A 17,339-nucleotide genomic window follows, 5' to 3' on the forward strand; every position below is an offset into this window, starting at 1 on the left:
TGCCACTGCAAGAGAACGCCCTGGTTTCCTCAACCTGACCTGACGAAAAGCCAAGAGGCGGCCGGCATCGTCCACTTTTTTTTCGGTGCGAGCTTCCCTCACGCTCGCGGGCAGTCCTCGGTTGTCGCAGATTTCGCAGGGCAGTACGCTAAATAGTAGCTTCCGTTCGCACCTTTAATGCCCTGATACTGATTGGTTTGCGATGCGCTGAAGCACCTCATGCTCTCACCACAGCTATTCTTACCTATCTTTGCGACCTAGACTTAGTTTTTTTTTTTTCTCTCTCTCTCTGGTATCTGTTGTAATACCATATCTTGACCATCTCAACCCCACTCTATTACTATCTGGAGTTGTGAATCAGAAGGTCAATCTTTGGACCTCTTCTCGTCACCGCCGAACACTATATAGGTTGCTGTCTCGATCTTCATATATCCCGGCGCGATCTTCCTCAGTCAGAAATACACCCTTTTTCGAGACCTGCCGCTACCGCCGAGCATTATCATCATCATCACACCACTGGACACGCTTTCCAGCAACTTTGCCATAACGAGCATTCTGTGCTTCCTTGCAGATCGGATACCTGAAGAAACCGAGCAGCTTGGGTGGTCTCATCCTATCTCGTGGAAACATACGAAGCAAGCGCCGTTGATGCCAGATTCGCTTTGCGACAAACCCGCCTCGACAACCGACATCATCCTCACAACCGAAGCCTCGAGCGACGGAACGGCCATTCTGCGTACCAGAAACCAAGTCATAACAACAAAGACTATACAATAGTCGTGGAGCATAATATAACCGGAGACATGGACACACTCTTGTAAGTTCAAGAAGGCTTGCACAGCCGTCGATTACCAACCCCCATCCACTGGCGACTATCTCAGCTGGAATTGAGACTTCGCGACCGAAGAATTGCGCCGGCAACCAACCTCTTGGATAGGGGATTGTATCAAAAAGTCTGAGTGGACTTGATCATAGACAAATGCTGATATTTGCAGAACTGCCGAGATTGCGGCCAACGCACCGCGGTACCGTCGCAAGAGTTCAACTTTCATCGACGGCATCCATGATGTTACAGACCAGGACAACATGGCCCCGGCCCAACTTTACAGCACAATGTCTGGCAGGCTCTTCCATTCAGGCCGTATTGCTATCGTTATGGTTGGCCTTCCCGCGCGGGGCAAGACGTAGGGCTCTCCGTAGACCCCGGGTTGCTCTCGTATGTATGCTAACAATGACTTAGCCACATCTGTGTTTCAATGGCACGATATCTTCAGTGGTGCGTTTAACCTGCTCCCACTTGTTACGCAAGTCGCCTAACCCCTTGCAGGCTCGGTGTCAAGACACGGATTTTCCACTTAGGCGACTATCGCCGTGCTACCGTTGGTGAAGGCGGAAATGTTCCCCAAGATTACTTTTACCCCAATGCCTCTCCAGCTTCGACCATGCTCCGACAGAAGATCCTGAAAAAGTGCAGGGAGGATATTTACGCATGGCTCAACCACGAAAATGGCCAAGTTGCTATCTACGACGCCGTCAATCCTACTGCGGCTGGACGCCGTGCGCTTGCAAAGGAGTTTGCCAAACACGATGTTCAGGTGAGATTGTACCGTGCCTGAGATTCGGAGGAAAGAGTTTCGCTAATGTTTTGCAGACATTGTTCTTGGAGTCATACGTCGATGATGAGGAGATCCTCAAAGAAAACGCCAGAAATGTCAAGATCCATTCGCCGGATGTGAGTGCAACGAACAAAAACGCCACGAAGGTAAAATATGCTGACGACTCTCAGTTTGATGGCATGGATCCCGATGAGGCAGCCGAACGGTACCTGAAGCGGATCGAAACTAAGATTCCGATTTTCGAAACGATGCAAGAGGAAGAACTAAACTACGTGAAAATGATCAATGCCGGCCGAGCATTCTTCTACAACAATGTCAGCTTCAACTACCTCTCGCATCGCATCGTCTTCTACCTCACGAACCTGCACATCAAAGCCCGCACAACCTTCTTCGTTCGAGCTGGGCCAGCAGAAGGCGAAGAGTTCTACAAATCCGACGCGCCTCTCTCTGAGGAAGGCAGATCATATGCACAGAAGATGACTGAGACCCTTCTCAGACATCGTGAGCAAGAAAGAAAGGCCAACAGTGAACAGGCTGGCCACGAGATCCGTCTAAGGCCTTTGACTGTCTGGACATCCACGCGGCTCCGCACAATTCAGACGGCCGATCCTCTGAAGGAACAAGGCTATAACGTCCGCCAACGCTCGCAAATGAGCCAAATAAACCCCGGTCTGTGCGAGAAGTTGTCAGAGCATGCTATCCGTAGGCTATATCCAGAAGAGGTGGAAAAGCATGAGCTTGACCCATACCACCACCGGTATCCCCGCGCAGAGGTTAGTTTTTACTGCTAAAATTATGGTGGATTCAGCTAACACAAATGCAGTCGTACCACGACCTCGCTGTCCGCCTCGAGCCCATCATTCTTGAACTCGAGCGCGAGCAGAACGACGTCCTCATCATTGCTCACGAGAGCGTTCTGCGAGTTTTGTATTCATACCTGATGCACTGCAGACCCATGGAGATTCCAAAACTCAAGTTCCCCAGGGATGAGATTATCGAGATCATTCCGGCGGCATATCAGAACGAAGCCAAGCGCATTCATATCCCCGGCCTCGATCCGCAGTTCACCCCCGGGTCGCCCGAAGACATTCGCATCCCCGTTCCTAGCATCTACAGCAGTAATCTGCCACCTATTGATGGCATAAGCAGTCCTGTCGAGCCATCCTCTATGGACAACGTTTTGACGCGGCCTCCCGAGAAGGTGGTGAATAACGCCAAGGAAATGGTTGCGGATAAGGTGGCTGATCTCGATTAAGTTACGGCGTACTGGGACGTGGAGCGAAGGTGGCTTTGTTTCTGAGTGGCGGACCGTTGTTTTTGATCGATAAATTTGACCTTAATAAGAATCCTCTGCCACCGTTCTTTTTCCAGGAGCACACACTTGCAAGACGCAGTATTCAGCCGTTCAGATTTAAGCGGGTAGCTACTGAGAGCGAGAAGTAGTTGGACTTTAGCCAACACAAAAAAGAAAATCATTAGATAGCGTGTTGAGTTGATGAAAGGAATCTATGTTTCCATCTGTCCACTAGAATACTATGGCACTTTTGAGGTTCGTGGGTAGTTAGATGAACCCGATCCATCCCTCCCTACCCTTTCGCATGTACATGACGATGCTATACAAAAAATGACTTTAGGACGTTCTTATACAGTATGATGCCTCAAAAAATCTCCTCGGGTATTCCTTCTGTACGCCCCCAAAGCCAAGCAGATACCGTCAACAACTGACTCCAACTGAACTTCGAACTGAACTGAAGTACTGCAGTGCATAAAGCCACTTCACAGCCACATGTGGCACAGTCGAATGCTGCATCTTGGCAACGATTCCGCCGTTACAGTAAGTACTTAAGTACTTATCCAGTTATCAACTGAACTGAAGACGACAGTCGTCCAACATCCATCCAGCCGATTCTGATTACTCACTTCAGTTTCTTCGCAACCCCCCCTCTAAAGACACCTTACAAAACCCAGAAGGAAAATGTCCTCCACCAACAACAACCAAACAAAAACCGCCCTCGTCACTGGCGCCACCGGCCTCCTAGGTAGACAAGTCGTCCGCGCCTTTCAAGGCTTGAGCGTGCCTACTGAACTTAGTTCTAAGGCTGGCTGGACGTGGGAAGTCAAGGGAACGGGATTTTCCAGAGCGGATGGCGTCAATGTGCTAAAGGTAGATTTGGAGAAAGAAGAGGAGGTGGAAAGGGTTTTGGGGGATGTCAGGTACGTTCGATCTCTTTCTTTTGGAGGGGAATTTGGCTTCAGAGAGTTTTGGAATTTGGTTGCGAGGGCTGCGCTATGGAGGCCATCATTGGTGGGTATGTTGGGACAACTTTCGGAGTTGCGGGGTAAAATTAATGGTGTTGGCTTTCATGACTGGATGTTGCCGATCCTGCGAGTGAGGCATTGGGTGAACGGGATCGGAGAAACTTACGATGCTTGGCGTTGTGAGGTCTCTGAAGTCTGACGGAGATCAAATTTCAGCGTATTTACCGTCTTCATGCTACCGTTCATACTTACTTCTCATATTCACTTGAGGTGAACCGCGGATTATTATTAAAACTAACAATTTCACTAGCCCTCAAGTCCTCGTGCATTGCGCAGCCAACCGCTTCCCTGACAAGGTCGACGCTGATCCTGAAGGCACCCGTCTGCTCAACGTCGAAGTTACTCGCACTCTCGCCCGGGCTTGTGCTTCCCGTGGTATCCTCCTGATCTATATCTCTACCGACTACGTCTTCTCTGGAAAGCCAGGCGAGGCACCTTACGAGGCCGATGCTGCCACAGGCCCCACTAACCTCTACGGCGTTACTAAGCTGGATGGCGAGAAGGCTGTAATTGAGGAGTTTTCCAAGGCAGGCAAGGAGGGCTTAGGCGTGGTGATGAGGGTACCCGTGCTGTATGGCAAGACGGAGGAGGGCAGGAATGAAGAGAGTGCGGTCAACGTCCTCTTAGACGCAGTCCTCAAGGCGCAGGAGGGAAAGAAGGTCAAGATGGACCATTGGGCGCTGAGGTTCCCTGCTAACACAGAGGATGTGGGTAGGGTTTGTCGGGGTAAGTCTGGGCTTCTGTTGCCTCTTTATCAACTCTTCTCGCCCATCGGTCAGTGCTAACTTTGGAATGCCAGACGTCGCGGTTAAGTACCTGTCAACCAGCGAAGCCGAGAGGACATCGCTACCGAGGATCCTCCAGTTCTCTGGCGAGGAACAGTATACCAAGTATGAAATGTGTCAGCTCTTTGCTGAGATATTGGGAGTTCCCGTTGATAACATCGAGGCGAACACGGAGGGCAACGACCCCAACGCAAGCGTTCAGCGTCCGTATGACTGCCACCTCAGCACCAAGGCGCTTAAGGATTTGGGTATTGATGTCTCAACCCAGGACTTTGCTGCCTGGTGGAGGAGAGAACTGAGAGCTTTCCGCCATTAAGCGACGATTGGCGGCTTTAATATACGAAGACTCTGTGTTACTCGCTAGTAATGATGTTGGCCGTTAGAGACTCTTGCTTTCGATCTTGACTAGTGTTCGGGGCGGCACGCCGCGCCCTTCCGTATGGGTGCAAGGCTGGATTCTGGGTTGTTACGTGCAGAGCTGTATTCTGGGTTGGGACCGCGTTTTGCGCCGTTAACAGATTGAGAGTTAAGAGGTTAGTGCTAACAATTTGTTACGTGGAAATCTGAGCCAGAAAAGTCCGTGCGGTAACATTTAGCTAGTGCACGCTGCATTTAGTATGGGGATCGCCCGCGAAAAGTCTTAACACACTACCCTTGCAGTTCAGAAATCTTGCTCCTGTAGGTATATAGAGATTTTCCATGCAGCATGTTGAACGTTGATCTTTCAGCCAAAGTGTTTCAGTGGGTCGCCAAATGTTGTCGAAGCTCACCGTCGAAAAAACTGCTTGGCGCCTCTTGTGTATGTGGGGTGGCGGGTGATGCAGGGTGGATGGCATGTGAAATGTCGGTGTCGATTATTAGGGAATGTCGATGAAGTTCGCGCTACCCGAAGCAAATGAGACATGACCGCGATCTGAATGCGTCAGGTTTCAGGTAGGCAGGTAAGGGATACTTGTCGACGCGGTTTGCCTCTCAATCCTTCGTGTCAGATAGAGTAGAAATAATGTTTGCTGTCCATCGCTTTCGCGACTCGGTGGCCTTCTCCCATTTCGACTCTTCGGAAGAGACAAGCAAACAGCCAGGACAGCCTCAACAAAACGGACGTAAAGCTGACGAGCTGTGAGCGCTGAGCAAACCGGTCATTCTTTCCAGAGATAGGAGAAAAAGAACAGGAATGGAGTCAGCTTCGAATTCCACTTCAGGGCCCACCATCAGGGTCCCAGAGCGGAAGGATGTCCCCTACCGCCAAGGAGCGGAGGGACAGCTGAAACAGACCGTGGGGAACAGGGCTGGTAGGGCCCTGAAAGCCCCAACAGCCCCAGTCATGTCATCATCAGTGGCCCTGGTGGAGACGCTGTTGGCGCCGGAGCTTAGGCCGAAGAGGGCATCCTCACCGCGACACTGCAGCGCCTTACGGGAGAGATCCAGATGCGTGTCATTGTCTGATGGCACCGTGACAGTGCCGTCGACCAGCAGTGCCCGTGGCAGCATCATCATCATCATCACATGGCAGGATCAAGATCGCAGAAAGAAGCGGGTGGACGTTGGGTCCTTGGCCATCTCTGCGCCGTACAAGAAAGGGCATAGAAGATGCCCGGCCACAGCAGCCGCCGACTGGGGCTATGGAAAGAAAAAGTGGAAGGGAGGAAGCAGGATGGAACCCGAGGTCGAAGATGTTGTTGACATCCGGCAAGTGGAGGGAGAATCTCGACCATTTGCTGGAAAACGAAGTGGAAGCTGCAGGTGACAATGCAGACGCTGCAGGCACCACAGGCACGAGTGTCACCACCCCTCTGCTAGTGGCTCAGGTACCCCAATCAGCACCTGCAGCGGCAGTGGTACCTGGGGCTGTACCCTCACCGACTAGCGGTACCTCCCCGTCTTTGTGGATTTCAGCCAGAACTGGAAAAGAGAAGCCGTCCAAGCCGCCCTTGCACCTGCTGCCCTTGACGAAATACAACTCCAACGATGACGTGAATCGCAGCAAGTGGGAGGAAGTCCCCGGCTTTGACGGCGACAGCCGGGATTTGCAGCCCGTGCCAGCCTCAGCCTATTGGTTTTCAACTTCTTCTTCGCCGTCACTACCTGCTCATCCTTCGCCTCTTTCTTCACCCGCGTCGAAACCCAGACTTCAGCTTCAAGCGTGCATAAGCTCAAGGGCTGGCGAGAACGTGGACGATCCACAACAATCCGACGGGAACGAGGATGGATCAAGTGGCAGCAGCAGCAGCAGCGGAAGTAACCAGGAGAAGCCCAACAGCAGCAACAGCCTGAGTCGACAGCAACAATCGAGAAATAAAGGAGGCAGCCAATACAAAGACATATTAGAAAAGGACGACGCCGTCTTACTACTGTTGGAGAAAAAGGTCCCCTACCCCCCCGTGCCAATTTCCCCCTCCTCCTCACCATCCTCAGAGCCGGCGCACCCCTCGGAGCCCACCACCACGACACAACAGCAACATCCCACGCGGAGGCAGACGCAGACGCAGAAGCAGGCGCACTCGTACCTGGGCCCGGACGTGCATCTCAATCTGCACACAAACCACCACTCAAACTCTCCTGCCCTAGTGCGGTTCCTTGTCTCGGCCACTGCCACGGACTGTGCAAAGGTCGATGTGATTAATGAGACACGCAATTGGCTCGAACAATTATTCAAAGACACGATCGGCGACACCACCGCCCGGGAACGGGAACTCGCACACGGCCAGGACCATCACCACTCTTTCTTGCTACCACTGCCGCTTGTCTCTGGGTGGCACCATAGCCCGTTCGATCCCGCAACCGGTCACGGCTGTCAGCCCGTCAACGGAGCCGAAGAACGACCCCGCTCACCCCGGCACGTGCAAGCTGAACAAGCGGTTTCGGTGCATATTAAGGGTCAGGAGGGCTTTGCTCTTGACAAGGGATCTAATTTGAACGAAACCAAGGGCACCAACGACAACACCACTGGGGCTGGCGGCTTGGATTCACACACCTTGCAAACCTCGGTGCCACGAGTAGACACGGGAGCCGACAGTCGAACCCTTGCCGAACGGTGCAAGCTGGAGACCGACATGATCATGGACCACCACCAGGCCTCAGCCGTGCCGCCCTCGCCCGCACTCTCTCACTCTTCTTTCTCCCTTAGAGGCAAAAATCGGGTTTTTGGAAAACTACCTTTTCTCTCGCGCAGTCGCAACCCGGAAAGTCCAACCCACATCGAGATCGCCTCTCCAATTTCCCCTTTGCAACCAGAACCTTCAACTTCAACTTCACCAGTTTCTCCGGCCTCCTCCATGGGTGCCCCCATTGACAAGACCCGATCCAGGAGTCAGGATGCGAAGACGTATGCTGGCTCTGGAGGGCGCGGCATTGTTCCCATTCAAGATGAGGTGCCAAGGGGGGCCGTTAATGGCGCTGACAGAGTAAGCCAGCCTCACCATAAACGAGACGAAGGTGGCCGACTAATGGGTTATTGTGCTAGCGCGTTACCGTTCGCTGTAAGGGCGTGACGGTGGATCTCAAGGTTGAGGTTGATACTACTACTGTGGACATCTTGTTGGCTTATGCCGACAAGACAGGCCTTCCCGTCAATGTCAACAGCAGCATGGTCATCGAGGCGTATACCCCCCTGGGTCTCGAGCGACGCCTTCGTCGCTATGAACGTATCCGTGATGTATTGAACACATGGGATCAAGACATGCAGAACGTTTTGATTATCCAGACCGAAAACGACCGCAGCGACGAGAACCTAGACCTCGCCAGTGTTCCTCGCGAACAAAAGATACCTACTGGCTTTGTCCTTCCGCTTCAGCACTCTCACAGGCCCGGGAAATGGACCAAGCGTTATATCACATTGCTAGAAAACGGACAATTGGTTTCGTCCAAGAAGCCCGACGCAAAACTCTCAGACAAGGACGTCTTGAGCATCTGCCATCTATCTGATTTTGACATCTACATGCCGACCGAAGCACAGAAACGAAAGGAGCTCCGACCACCCAAAAAATATTGCTATGCAATCAAAAGCCAGCAGAAAGCCACGATTTTTTTGTCGGCGGATAATTTTGTCCACTACTTCAGCACCGAGGACGCCGCGGTCGCCCGTCAGTTTTCCGCTCGCGTCCAAGCTTGGCGAAGCTGGTATCTGGTTAACAAGGTATTGCAGCTGCATAAGAAAATGCAAGAGCGAGAAGCAGAGAAACCGCCTCAGCTCTCCTCGGCGCCGCACAAACCAAGAAGGGCAGTCAACGATGTCAATGCGGATGACCACAAGATCAAAGCTTCAGTCGGCGAGTCTTCTTACCCGATCGGTACATATAAGCCCCTAATCGACCTGTCACGTTTCGACAAGCCCATCGATGAGTTTGACAAGGACTGGAAAGCCGACCGATCCAGACAGCAGGCCTCCCAACTACCACCATTCCAACTCCAGAAAGTCAGAAAAGCTACACAAGAAGAGATAGAAGCACCATTTGGCACGAGTGGTTTGCTTGGGAACATATATGAAGAACGAAAACTTGCGCAGAAGGAAGAGGAGAGAAAGAAACTGGAGGTCGTTACCGACCAACCTTTTACCGATCGACCCAGCCTTCTGAATGGCGGATTGGTAACCTCGCCAACTGAGGAGACCAGACAGCACGATGGACGATACGAACCAAAGGCATGGCTTCCGTCGGCACTTGAGCACACCGCCACTCAGCGCAGCACAAGAGCACCCTCTGTTCGTCGCAGTGCTCCATCTAATCAGTCGCCGCCATCTCAGTACGCTCCCTCACAATATGCGCCTTCACAGTCCGCACCGTCCCAGCACGAGCGTGGGCGTGAAACCCATCGTCGTCAGCAGCCGAACCAGCAACTGAAGCCCAGTGCGCCTCTTGTCGACCTAACTCCGAAATTCGTTGAGCCACCCCAATGGTCGCGCGAAGGTTTGGGACGAGGTGTGCGGGCTCCAGAAGGCATGCCGTTGGTCGACATGGCTACAGGACCCCAATTGGCTCCCGGTGCCAAACCCCTCGACTTGCCACCCCGAACACTTGTTAGGCGGGAGCCGAGCACGCGAACCCCTGGTTCTCGGCCAGGAACTAGTGCCGGCCAAGCACCGCCAGGCTCTAGTGCAGGTAGTGTCCGAGCCGTTAGTCGGGCTTCCTCGGTGCGGGGCAGGATGATGAGTCAAGACGGGACGTCTGGGGGCATGAGGAGCATATCAGGATCGGCTTTTCTACCACCTGTACCTCCTCTACCCGGCTCAGTCCTCGGCTACGGGCCGAACCATCCGCCCCCCTCGTCCAAAGGTAGATATACAGATGGTTATCGTTCCCGTTCGTCGTCTCGTGGGCCACAACCCCAATCCAAGCGAGGTTCTCCTCCGTCCTCTGGGTATGAAGACGATCGTCAACGGACTTTTTCCTTGAGAAACCAGCCACATCCGCTACTATCGTTCGATGAGACCCTAGAAGAACCGCGAGGTCTCCTTGGACAGGCAGACAGAAGCTCCAATGTCTCCGTGCAACGAGCACAGAGTGTCCGAGTGGGCAGTTCTTCGCGCCGCGCAAGGAATGGGAGTACTTACAATTATTGATTAGCATATTCATATGGGTTTGAAGGGCTTTTTACTTGAACTGTATAACGACTACTTATCATGACTTAACGCCGATCACGAGTTCCTTACCGGTTCTTAAACGATGTATGGGCATCTGGTTTCTGTTTGATTATATCGTGCTGTCCGGCAACTCATGTAAAGGATTTTTTTATTGGTCACTGGTGGTACGAACGGGAAGTCACGGCTTTCTGAACAGTTATGGTGGACTTTACAATTATCTGAGCATGATGTTCTTATAATACTCATGCGTTGAATATTTAAATCTTAATCTACAGCACCATTCTGTGTTACTCTCCATAAAATTATTAAGGATGCCATGAAGGCTGCGGTTAATTTTGCGCAGTTAAAACCTTATTGGATATTGTAACACATCTTTATGAAAGGCGGAATGGCTTCGTATGAGTCAGGCTGGGGCCTAGACAAACATAGAGAGAAGAGCTGGGGCTGGAGCATGACCATGGAGCAAATTTTACCTGTAAAGAGGGGAATCTTAAGCTTGTAGGATGTGTTCAGAGGATAATCATCACAATTCATCTCAACATTCAGTAGCAAGCTTCTGTCTAGCATGAATATCTCGTGGAGACTCAGTTTCGTTGTTCGTGTAACCTCTGCTTGCGCCAAACGTAGTTGGACTGCAATGTGCCATGTTGAATCCAACATGTAATTTCAAAACAAGGAACATTTCCCCTGTTCATGAAGAATTAGACTTCAAACGATATTTGTGCCACGGACTACGACTTTCAGGACAGATGCGAGGACACGATTCTTAGACCTCTGTCAAGCACAATCGACTAGTATTATCCATGGACAAATAGGATCTCGTGACGGGTAGAAGTGTTCCCAATTAGTGGGATCGCATCAAGGATTATTATATTTACTTTTATTTCTTATTGCCTTCCGTCTCTCGCCATGCATGCAAATATGTATAGCAGAAAAACAAGGCCTGGTATCTGTCGCGCCCAAAGCTCACTAAAAACTTTCTGTAAATGAATGGTAACGCTTGTTTGTTATAGCTTTGATCCATCATCAAGCAATCCAACATTGGGCGGCATTAAGTTAGGTATATCATCTCTCCCCCACTTTTCTCCCTCCTCAAGCAACCAGTATATGTCGAATAGAGATAGGTTTACTTGCTGCGCTTGTAGATCTTACCAAGGAAGGCCTCAAAGACCTGCTTCTTGAGACCCTTGCTCTCGTCAATGGCATCAATCATCTTGCGGATCTCGCCGACGCGCTCTTCCTCGTACTGCTTGTAGTGGTCCTCGAGCTTGAGGTCGTCGTACAGCTGCTTGATGACTGCTTCCTTGGCCTTGTCCTTGCGGCCGTAGTTCTCCTCGAGCGTTTTGCGTTGCTCGGGTGTGACAATGCTGAGCGCCTTGTTGACCAGCCACGAGCACTTGTTGTCCTGGATGTCAGTGCCGATCTTGCCAATGTGCTCTGGCAGGCCAAAGTTGTCCAGGTAGTCGTCCTGCACCTGGAAGTACTCGCCCAGCGGGATCAGGATGTCCTCGGCCTGCTTGAGGTTCTCCGGAGTGGCGATGTCGAGCATGTACATGGCAAGCGCGACGGGCAGGTAGAACGAGTAGTAGGCCGTCTTGTAGATGACGATGAAGGTGTACTTGTCCATCGAGAAGTTGTCCAGGTCGACCTTGTCCTCGGGCGCCGTGAGCAGGTCGCACAGCTGGCCCATCTCCGTCTGGAAGGTCACCTCGTGGAAGAGCTCGAGGAAGTCGACGTAACGCGGGTGCGAGCGGAAGTACTTCTTGAGCAGCGTGTAGATGGCCGACTCGAGCATGAAGGCGTCGTTGATGGCAACCATGCCCACACCCTCCTGGCGGTACCAGCACGGCTTGCCACGGCGCGTGATGGACGAGTCCATGATGTCGTCGGAGACCAGGAAGAAGGCCTGGAGGAGCTCAGTCATCCAGCCGAGCGTCGCGGCCTGGAAGTATTCCTCCTCGGTCAGGGGGCGGCCGAGCAGGATGGAGGCCGAGTCGGGGACGGACATGCCGCGGTTGCACTTGCCGCCGAGGGTGTTGACCTCGAGGGACTGCGACGACGAAGAACGACAAGATGTTAGTATCACAGCTCTTCTAAAGCTACACGACCAGACAGGTAGGTTGGTCTGCTCTCACCTGCTTGTACCAGCTGAGCATCTGCTCGGGCAGCTTGTATGCCTTGGCATACTCGAGGAGCGCCTCCTCCAGCTTGGGGAAGACGCTCTCGAATTCCTTGAGGGTCGTTGTCTTGGCCATGATTGCGATGTGTGGTTTCTGCCCGAAGAAACTTCTGAGATTGCTGGTAGGAGAAGTGGGGGAAGAGATATGATGTATCGGGAAAACGGGATGGTTTCAGGAGGTGGGAAATGGCAATTACTACGTAGCTACGGAAGCAATAGGAATGTCCGTTTAGCAGAGCCAGCTTGGTCAGGTGGGGTTGTTGGCGGGACAGCTGTACAATGTAACTACAAGTATGCTAAGGTACTCTTTAGTGTAGATGTGGAAATCTCGTACCTCGCTCTTTTTATATTATATCGGACAGGTGGAGAAAGTCTACTGTCTCCCTGATGTGACCCAAGCACACCAGGTAACACAGAAGCCCAACAAAAGAGGTTCGGTTAAGTTGCGATAATCCTTCTTCTGATCACGTTAAACACGCCCTAGCTTTGAATAGAGAAATATTACGACCGTTAAAGGAGAGCAAAAGTCCCGAGTTTGGAAGCTGAGATTCCGTCCGAAGAGATATTCATGCGATCCCTGCAACTCCCTTCCGAGAGGGACGCTACCGTAACGAACTGCGTGGGCTGGACCCTTCGACTTGGCCGCCCGCGCATCATGGTGTCGATCCAATGGGCGCAAGGAACTGCACCTGCCGCCTCTACACTACACTAGCTGCTATTGGTGCTGCCTGCCGGTGCAAGCCTTCAATGTGCACCGTGCACGCGTTCCTGGAAACGCTGACGGAACCGCCTGTAGCAACAGGCAAGGACCAACCCACGCGACCTGGGACAACAATGTTGACGTTATTTTGATCCGTCGGCAAACCCCAATCTTCAACATTACAACAACAACTCACAAAAGCGCGCCTTCGCCAATGGCAACGATCAGGGACTGTCACACTTTTTAACTTGCTTCATGTTGATCTAGAATCGGATTCCAATAAGCCAACACCTCGTTGCGGACAATATATCCTTAAGCGGTCCGCCTCCCTCGGTGACCCCTCTTGCCCCATGTGTTTACTTTATCCACTAACAATTATCTCCAGGCGACACAAACACTAACAACATTTGTTGCTATGCGTCTATCAGCAATAGATACCCTACACCTCAAGGAAGCTCTGCAAAATGCAGTCGTAAAATGCTCTGAGCGTTGTCTTTACCAATCTGCAAAATGGTACTCTTCATCTTATGATTCTGTAGTCTGCCATGCACCTCCATTGGCTAACGCAGAACACACAGGGCCGCCGAGCTTCTCGATTCGGTTCCCGATCCAGTGCTAAGTGATTTGGATCAAAAAGAAGCCGTGGCTGGACTTCAAGGATATCAACACCCGGCCCTCTCTGCTAACCCAGACCCAGTAGAAGCTGAGCTGGAGGCTAAGGAGCTCAGCAAGTATCTGCTCGCCAAGTCCTTCTTCGATTGCAAGGAGTTCGACCGTTGCGCTTCCGTTTTCTTGCCAGATTCCCTCCTCTCCGGCCTACTATCCACGAAAGCCACTGATGCTACGACACCCAAAGGCAAGGCTAAGGCAAGCTCTGCGCCGCCGTTCGAGCAGGCTCTTCCCTCTCTCAGTCAGAAAAGCTTGTTCTTGGCCCTCTATGCCAAAGTCATTTCGGGAGAGAAGAAGAAGAACGAAGAGTCGGAGATGATCATGGGTCCCCAGGACCTGGGCACCATCAAGAATAGCCATCTCGTTGTTGTCAGCCGCTTCCTCGAGAGATGGTTTGCCGAGCGCAAAGCTGAGGACTCGGATTTGCCACCAAGTCAAGGCTTCCTCGAGTATTTGTACGTGTGTCCCGGTGTTCATCGTTCTGTATGTGCGTTTAGCTGATGTTGAAACAGATACGGCATGGTTATGGTTAAGGAGAAGAACGAGGACGCCGCGTTAGACTACCTTCTCAACAGTGTCCATCTGTTTCCGTGGAACTGGGGCGCTTGGCTTGAGCTCACAAATCTCATCTCAGGGGTCGAACAGCTCAACAAGATAACCCCTGTCCTTCCGCAAAACATCATGTCTTTTATATTCTACGCCAACACGGCGGTTAATCTGTATCAACAGGGGCAGGATCTAGCTGCCTCTGTCAACGATCTCCTGAAGCTTTTCCCGACGTCTTCCTTCATTCTAACCTGTAGGGCGCTTTTGAACTACCACTCCAAGGACCTGTACACGGCCGAACAAAACTTCAGTAACTTGCTTGCGTTACATCCCCATCGTCTCGATTCACTGGATCACTACTCCAACATCTTATATGTCCTCAACATGCGCCCAAAGCTAGCATTTCTGGCGCACCTTTGTTCCAGCATTGACAAGTTCCGACCCGAATCGTGCGTCGTCATAGGCAATTACTACTCCCTTTTGTCTCTCCACGAAAAGGCCGTACAGTACTTCCGCCGAGCTCTTACCTTGGACCGCTCTTGTCTCTCTGCCTGGACGCTTATGGGCCACGAATACGTCGAACTGAAGAACACACACGCAGCCATTGAATCATACCGGCGTGCTGTTGATGTCAACCGTCGCGACTACCGCGCCTGGTACGGTCTTGGCCAGACATATGAGGTGCTCGAGATGAATGCCTATGCTTTATACTATTACAAGAAGGCTGCTGGTCTCAGGCCTTGGGATGGCAAGATGTGGCAGGCCGTCGGGTCATGCCTGCAAAAAATGGGCAAAGACAGGGACGGCATAAAGGCGCTCAAGAGGGCACTACTAGCGGATAGCTACTATGACTCTACTTTGAGTAGCTTTGGAAGTGCGGGACCTGCAGACAGGATGGCGCAGATGGATCCAGAGGTGTTGCTACAGATTGCTTTCATGTATGACCGCCTGGGTGAGGTCGAGGAGGCTAGGGCATATATGGAGCTTTGTGTGGCACAGGAGGATGGAGGAGCCACGGACAATGTGGATACTTCAGCTGTTTGCACCTCGAATCCCGGCGAATCCTTCGTCGTTCATGGTGATTCGCCTGGGTCGGACGGGGATGCAGAGGGAGGGTACGAAGGGCGTGGTGGAGCTGGGCAGGGAGAAGGGACTGGAGTGACAGTAGCCACAAGCAAGGCACGTATGTGGCTTGCCAGGTACGCGATGAGAACGGAGGACTACGTTACGGCTAACCGGCTGGCCACGGAGCTGTGCCAGGATGGAGTCGAGGTGGAAGAGGCCAAAGCGCTCATTCGAGAGGTTAGGTCGAGGATGGAACTCGCTGATTTGACGGAGCGCTAGAAGCCGCCTTCTTTGGCGTTTCCCAATATTGAGGAGTACTTGCCGTCGGCAGCAATGATTCGTATTGGTAGCAACGGCGGCGGGGGACCGAAGCTGAGGAGGGTCCCAAGATCCCAACGATACTACGAGAACATCAGCACCATACCACCATTGACCGACCGAGGAAGTGGTATATATGAGGATCCAAGTCAGGAAAGTGATGATGATGATGAGAATGGGGGAAACGATCGCCACGATGATTGGTCGGGCGAAGACTACCTGACGGATGGATACGATGATGACGATGTTGACGACGACGATGATGATAACGGCGGTGCCCCTACGAATGCATAAAATGCCCATCATTATTTGGGCCTCGGAGTGCGTGTGGGTAGCTGGTGTGCCTCTCAAGGTATCGTTACACCTTGGTCTTGCGCAGTATGTATAATGCTCATCCTGAACCTGGTTTATCCTGGCCCTGTTGCAGACTGCATGCCTCAAAAATCTTGACTGCAGCCTTGGTTTGGTCGAGCATGGTGAGAGAATTTTCACTTTTGCTTTTCACCTCCCACTCTTGGTTGTATAAGACGTGCAAGACCTGCTTTGGGTATCACAGATGCTGTGAAAGCAATGGCAGAGCATGATCACCATGGTCAAGCTCCAAGCTTCCCGTACATGCTCAATGATCACGCGGTCACAGAGTAACGGTCATCAAGGCGGAGTGACGATCCCAGTTCATGAGACTTGGTTGCATAGTATTGTGGTTAACATCTATATATGAGGTTGCAACCGACCGAGTCGTGCGTTGTTCCTCAAGCTCTTCTCTGTGTCGGATTGCAGCAATATTATCTTTTGCGGTGACGAAATCATAGCAACTAACATGGCAGGAAACGAGTACGCATCGCCGATGTCCACTTGGAAGCACGTTCTGATGAAGCCTCCGTGCGTACAACTCACCTGTAACAGTCTCAAATTGGCTCGGTCTATGCCTTACAACTGGGAACACCTGTATTTCGGTAGGTCTTGCTCAACAACGTCAACAAGCTCAACAAGGGAAGTTCAGTGACCATATATGTAGAGGTAAATACCTGGAACTCAGGTCTCTTCTGCCCAATCAAATAACACGACTTTTAGCAGACTATGCGCTAATTTACTGTGAGTTAGCTGTCCTGTCCAATCAAGGTTCACTGAGATGCACCGTTGCGGGCCGACAACAGCTGGCATGTAAGTGACGCCGACCAGCGCTGGACGACATGTCGTTCATCTTTCATTTCTTACTTCAGATTCCCCCCACGCTACGAGTATCTCAGAATATCATCGGCATGAAGAGCTGCAGTCCGCTCACACGGTCCCATCACCACGAAATACTCAAGCACCAGTCCCGGGTCCGGCATGCCATACAAATAGGGAGCGCATGCTCTCGATACACTCGGAATTCCGATGTACCGCAACTCCAGGTGGCTCAACAATTACAGCACATTAGAATAACGGACAGGAATCCAAACTTTCATATATTCGAGTTTCATGCACATCATGGGCCAGTCTGGACCTGCAATGCCCTTCTCCGGCAATGACCAAAGCGCTCCGCTGAGCCAGACCGTCGAGTGTTGTGAAGTTTCAAGGA

At 51.8% G+C, this 17,339-nt stretch overlaps 5 protein-coding genes across 5 annotated transcripts; 4 read left to right on the forward strand and 1 right to left on the reverse strand.

Moving 5' to 3' along the window:
- Positions 1-743: 743 nt before the first annotated feature.
- Positions 744-2,975, forward strand: NEUTE1DRAFT_57811 (uncharacterized protein; the record flags this gene model as incomplete). The annotated part of the gene is made up of 7 exons (XM_009849015.1): positions 744-817; positions 996-1,184; positions 1,241-1,276; positions 1,328-1,595; positions 1,652-1,732; positions 1,787-2,389; positions 2,440-2,975. 7 exons carry the CDS (start codon positions 804-806, stop codon positions 2,869-2,871), a joined length of 1,623 nt encoding a protein of 540 aa, XP_009847317.1.
- A 530-nt stretch (positions 2,976-3,505) lies between these two features.
- NEUTE1DRAFT_57815 (uncharacterized protein) lies at positions 3,506-5,103 on the forward strand (the record flags this gene model as incomplete). The annotated part of the gene is made up of 3 exons (XM_009849016.1): positions 3,506-3,830; positions 4,186-4,661; positions 4,735-5,103. The coding sequence occupies 3 exons, from the start codon at positions 3,592-3,594 to the stop codon at positions 5,034-5,036; spliced, it is 1,017 nt and encodes a 338-aa protein (XP_009847318.1).
- Positions 5,104-5,723: 620 nt separating this feature from the next.
- NEUTE1DRAFT_127683 (uncharacterized protein) lies at positions 5,724-10,277 on the forward strand (the record flags this gene model as incomplete). The annotated part of the gene is made up of 4 exons (XM_009849780.1): positions 5,724-5,839; positions 5,873-6,450; positions 6,494-8,124; positions 8,184-10,277. The coding sequence occupies 4 exons, from the start codon at positions 5,724-5,726 to the stop codon at positions 10,275-10,277; spliced, it is 4,419 nt and encodes a 1,472-aa protein (XP_009848082.1).
- Positions 10,278-11,124: 847 nt separating this feature from the next.
- NEUTE1DRAFT_115926 (farnesyl diohosphate synthase) lies at positions 11,125-12,634 on the reverse strand (the record flags this gene model as incomplete). Its single annotated transcript, XM_009849781.1, has 2 exons — positions 11,125-12,348; positions 12,434-12,634. 2 exons carry the CDS (start codon positions 12,551-12,553, stop codon positions 11,425-11,427), a joined length of 1,044 nt encoding a protein of 347 aa, XP_009848083.1.
- Positions 12,635-13,146: 512 nt separating this feature from the next.
- Positions 13,147-16,077, forward strand: NEUTE1DRAFT_120018 (uncharacterized protein; the record flags this gene model as incomplete). The annotated part of the gene is made up of 3 exons (XM_009849782.1): positions 13,147-13,211; positions 13,756-14,301; positions 14,359-16,077. The coding sequence occupies 3 exons, from the start codon at positions 13,147-13,149 to the stop codon at positions 15,734-15,736; spliced, it is 1,989 nt and encodes a 662-aa protein (XP_009848084.1).
- Between the last annotated feature and the right edge of the window lie 1,262 nt (positions 16,078-17,339).

Source organism: Neurospora tetrasperma (assembly GCF_000213175.1).
Source record: "Neurospora tetrasperma FGSC 2508 unplaced genomic scaffold NEUTE1scaffold_1, whole genome shotgun sequence".
In the NCBI taxonomy this organism is placed as follows: domain Eukaryota; kingdom Fungi; phylum Ascomycota; class Sordariomycetes; order Sordariales; family Sordariaceae; genus Neurospora; species Neurospora tetrasperma.